Below are 3,796 nucleotides of genomic sequence, written 5' to 3'. Positions count from 1 at the left end.
TGTGTCAAAATAAGAAGTGTCTATGACGCCGAAAATTGATATAGGCAAAATTTGTCTGATAAAACCTTTTAACAACCCATACAAAATTACAAATACAGCCACTCATGAGAACTACAAGTTGAAATCACTTGTATACTCCTCAGATTGACTGAAAAGGAATATTTATGTTTTATGAAGGTCTGGGTTCTCTGTGTATTCAAAACCTTCATTGGATTCAAAACAGAAGTTTTGAATCAAATGATCTACGAGTACAATGGCAATGAAGTCAGTTGTCGCTATATAATAGTATCATAAGTTAATGTTATGGACAGGCAACTTGGACAATTGTGCCAAAGAAGAAATCCCTTTTTCTTCTTATAGTAGTTTGCTTATCCAAAAACAATGTACTTCTATCTCGTGCAAGGGAAAAAGATTGAATACGGAATTTTTTTTCTGTGGACTTTCTCTCGTCAATCAATCAGTCACTGAAACAGTGACTGAGTATATTCATGTACTTAGTTGTTACTGTCAGAAATGAGAGATTGTTTAAGGTTCATTTGCATGGTCTCTCATAATATGTTTGGTATCTGGGAAATATACTTTATGTTGCTATATTTATTCAAGACCTTGCATTACACTCATGCATGAAGCAGTACAAAAGATCTCTCTGTTATGGCACCAAATGGAGGGTAACAGAATCGAAATGGGAATAACATGGTATAAAAGTTTTTAAAGAAATCAACAATCATAAATCGCTTTAACTAATGATAACAGTCAGGGCTCAGTTGGGTGATTGGTATAGGCCTGAAGGTGCCTGGGGAACGCCTCCAATTCCGTTGCCTCTGAAATCGCCATTTCCGCCAACAAAGTTACCGCCGCCGCCGCCGTTGCTGCCGGTACCGGGAGCTCCTGCGCCGTGAGAACCGGATGGAGCTCCTACTGCGATGGTTCCAGTTCCTGGAGCGCCTCCGAAAGGGCTCTGCGCTCCAGAGGGGGAACCAAGTCCGTTGTCCCTGATACCAAAGCCGTTTCCATTTGCACCGCCGTAGCCATTGTTGCCGTTGCCTGTAACTTTGCCAATCTCGGCGTTCAGGCCGTAGAACTGCTCAGCCGTGGAACAGTCGAAGTTGAACCACCAATCGCAGACGAAGTACTGCTGGTTGAAGATGGTGCCGTTGGGGCAGAGGAAGGAATCCTGTTTGCCGTCTTCTTGGCAGATGTGAAACACCTGTGGGAGGTCAAGTTATGGGGAAGGATGTAAAATTCTCCTGATGTGAATCATTGCAATGGCTAATAAACAGAGCCGCTCAGATACGAAAAGACTTTTTTTTTTGTCACAACATTAGGAACATGCCTCAGTTTATCATCTATATCGAATACCTTAGATAGTAGCGATGAGAGAATTTGTAACTGGAATCATAATGCATATTTACTTTTCATTTTTTTCGTCAGGCAAAGTTATGAGTCTTTGAAGTATAATTCTTCAGTATGAAAATATACAGAAGACTGCAGTATAATACTTACATTAGTACATGCCTATTTGTTTTTGATACCTGTATAATGAACTACTCACCTGGCAGCGAGCTTGCTGGTCAGTGTCAGCATAATACCCTGGAATCTGCCCTTGGCAGGTGAAACCCGTTTTAGGGACGGAGGCCAAAATGGGATAATCTTTACCAGGGACGCCGCCCCCTGGAATCACGTCAGCTAAGTTGGCAATGGGATCTCCACCGCCATTACCGCCGTAACCTCCGGAGGCACCTCCGTTGTTTTGGAATCCTCCTCCGCCATTTATTCCAACATTATTGTTAAATCCTCCGCCATTTATTCCAACATTATTGTTAAATCCTCCGCCATTTATTCCAACATTATTGTTAAATCCTCCTCCAACTGCTCCTCCTGGGCCTCCAGGTGAGAGGCCATTGGCTCCCTGGTTTGGAGATCCTGGGTACTCTGCCCTTGACGAGCCAGCCAAGAGTCCTACCAGGATTTGGAAAAAATAATACAACAGATGAGCAAGTGTGATTATTTGAAGCACGCCAACACTCGACAGTAAAATGGAGTCTGTTCTTTCGAATTGGCAATTCGTCCTTGATCAGTAGAAACGAGAATGTAAACAAAAAATCAATTTTATACGATAACGGCTGCTCCATCTTTTGAGTGACAGCTGTTTTGCTGAGGAAGTTCCGGTGTTTTGATCAGCGTTACGCTGAATTAGATTTCTCTCTGTAAATTGTTTGTTATTTTTCCCCAAATGATTTTCTCTGAGTATGTTTAAAAAGGAATTTTTTATTGAAATGAATTCTATATTATTTGCAAACCTACAATCGTAAATCTTTATGATAGGAAGAAACACAAAATATATCATTATTACATTCCCTTCGAATGCATTTTTTCGTAATTGTCTCAATAATGCACTTAGATTCGATAATAAATCGTTAAGAGGAATAAAAGTAAATTTTTTGGTGAATAATGATGGGAAGTAATTTTTAAAACAAAACCGCTACCCATGAAGATCAGTCGCATTTATTTTTACGATCATTAAAGACTGTACAACACCTCACTCGCGTTCTCTGTACGTATAAACAAACATACGTACAAACTAAGACCCGTACAGACACGCGCACACATACATACATACATACACACAGATGTAAATATATATATATATATATATATATATATATATATATATATATATATATATATATATATATATATATATATATATTTATGTGTGTGTGTCTGTATATTTACATATAATATTTAATATCGAATTCTCTGTATCTTGGGAATAAATTATACTCAAGGGGAATTATAAATTATTTGTGCAGAGCAAAATTGATGTCTGTTAAAAGTCACTCTGGAGAAGAACAAGATTGTTCCATCATCAAAGCAACTGTGAAATGTTAGCTTTCAAACAACTACATCGATAAGCTTTGCAAGCATTTTTCTCTCGCCATGCTTCATTCATTCTCTCTCTCTCTCTCTCTCTCTCTCTCTCTCTCTCTCTCTCTCTCTGTCTCTACAGCTAAGCTTTGCAAGCTTTACATTCTCTCTCTCTCTCTCTCTCTCTCTCTCTCTCTCTCTCTCTCTCTCTCTCTCTCTCTCTCTCTGTTGGAACAATCTCTCTCTCATTTCCTCGTCTCTCTCTCTCTCTCTCTCTCCCTCTCTCTCCTTTCTCTTCTTCTTTAGAAAAAATTGCATCCATTTTAGTCAGGAAAGCTCTTGATAGCATGATACGAAGAAAAAAAAAGATGAAAATGCAAAAAGGCTGACACCGTAACCTGCGAACAAGAGTAAAAGTCATCTGCTGCCTTTCCCGATCATAAGTGCTTTGGAGCCATTGACTGCTGGGCTCCTCGACTGCTTGTTGTAGCTTCCCTTTCTTCGAAAGCACCGAGAGGAAGGAAGAACAAGAAGGAAGAACAAGAAGGAAGAACAAGAAAGGAAGTGAAGGGTAGGAGGAGGAGGATGATAAGGATGAGGAAGATTGGGTGATTTTCAATAAGAATTATGGACTCAGTATCTCCAGTTAATATTGTGTTCTTAAATGTTGTAGTTACTTAGGGTTCAATGTTAATAAGATGTTAATTGATTATATTCAACATTTTGGTTAATATATATATATATATATATGTTAATTGTAATATTATATATATATATATATATATATATATATATATATATATATATATATATATATATATATATATATATATATATATATATATATATATATATATATATATATATATATATATATATATATATATATATATATATATATATATATATATATATATATATATATATA

At 37.2% G+C, this 3,796-nt stretch overlaps 1 protein-coding gene across 1 annotated transcript; it reads right to left on the bottom strand.

Moving 5' to 3' along the window:
• Window positions 1–598: 598 nt before the first annotated feature.
• Window positions 599–2,074, bottom strand: LOC136826842 (uncharacterized; the record flags this gene model as incomplete). Its single annotated transcript, XM_067084329.1, has 2 exons — window positions 599–1,207; window positions 1,553–2,074. Coding segments are annotated over 2 exons (969 nt in total), but the record flags the coding sequence as incomplete, so codon positions are not given.
• Window positions 2,075–3,796: the final 1,722 nt, after the last annotated feature.

The sequence above is a fragment of the Macrobrachium rosenbergii genome, chromosome 41 (assembly GCF_040412425.1).
Source record: "Macrobrachium rosenbergii isolate ZJJX-2024 chromosome 41, ASM4041242v1, whole genome shotgun sequence".
NCBI classification, from domain to species: Eukaryota; Metazoa; Arthropoda; class Malacostraca; order Decapoda; family Palaemonidae; genus Macrobrachium; species Macrobrachium rosenbergii.
This window is presented reverse-complemented; position numbering and strand designations above follow the sequence as displayed.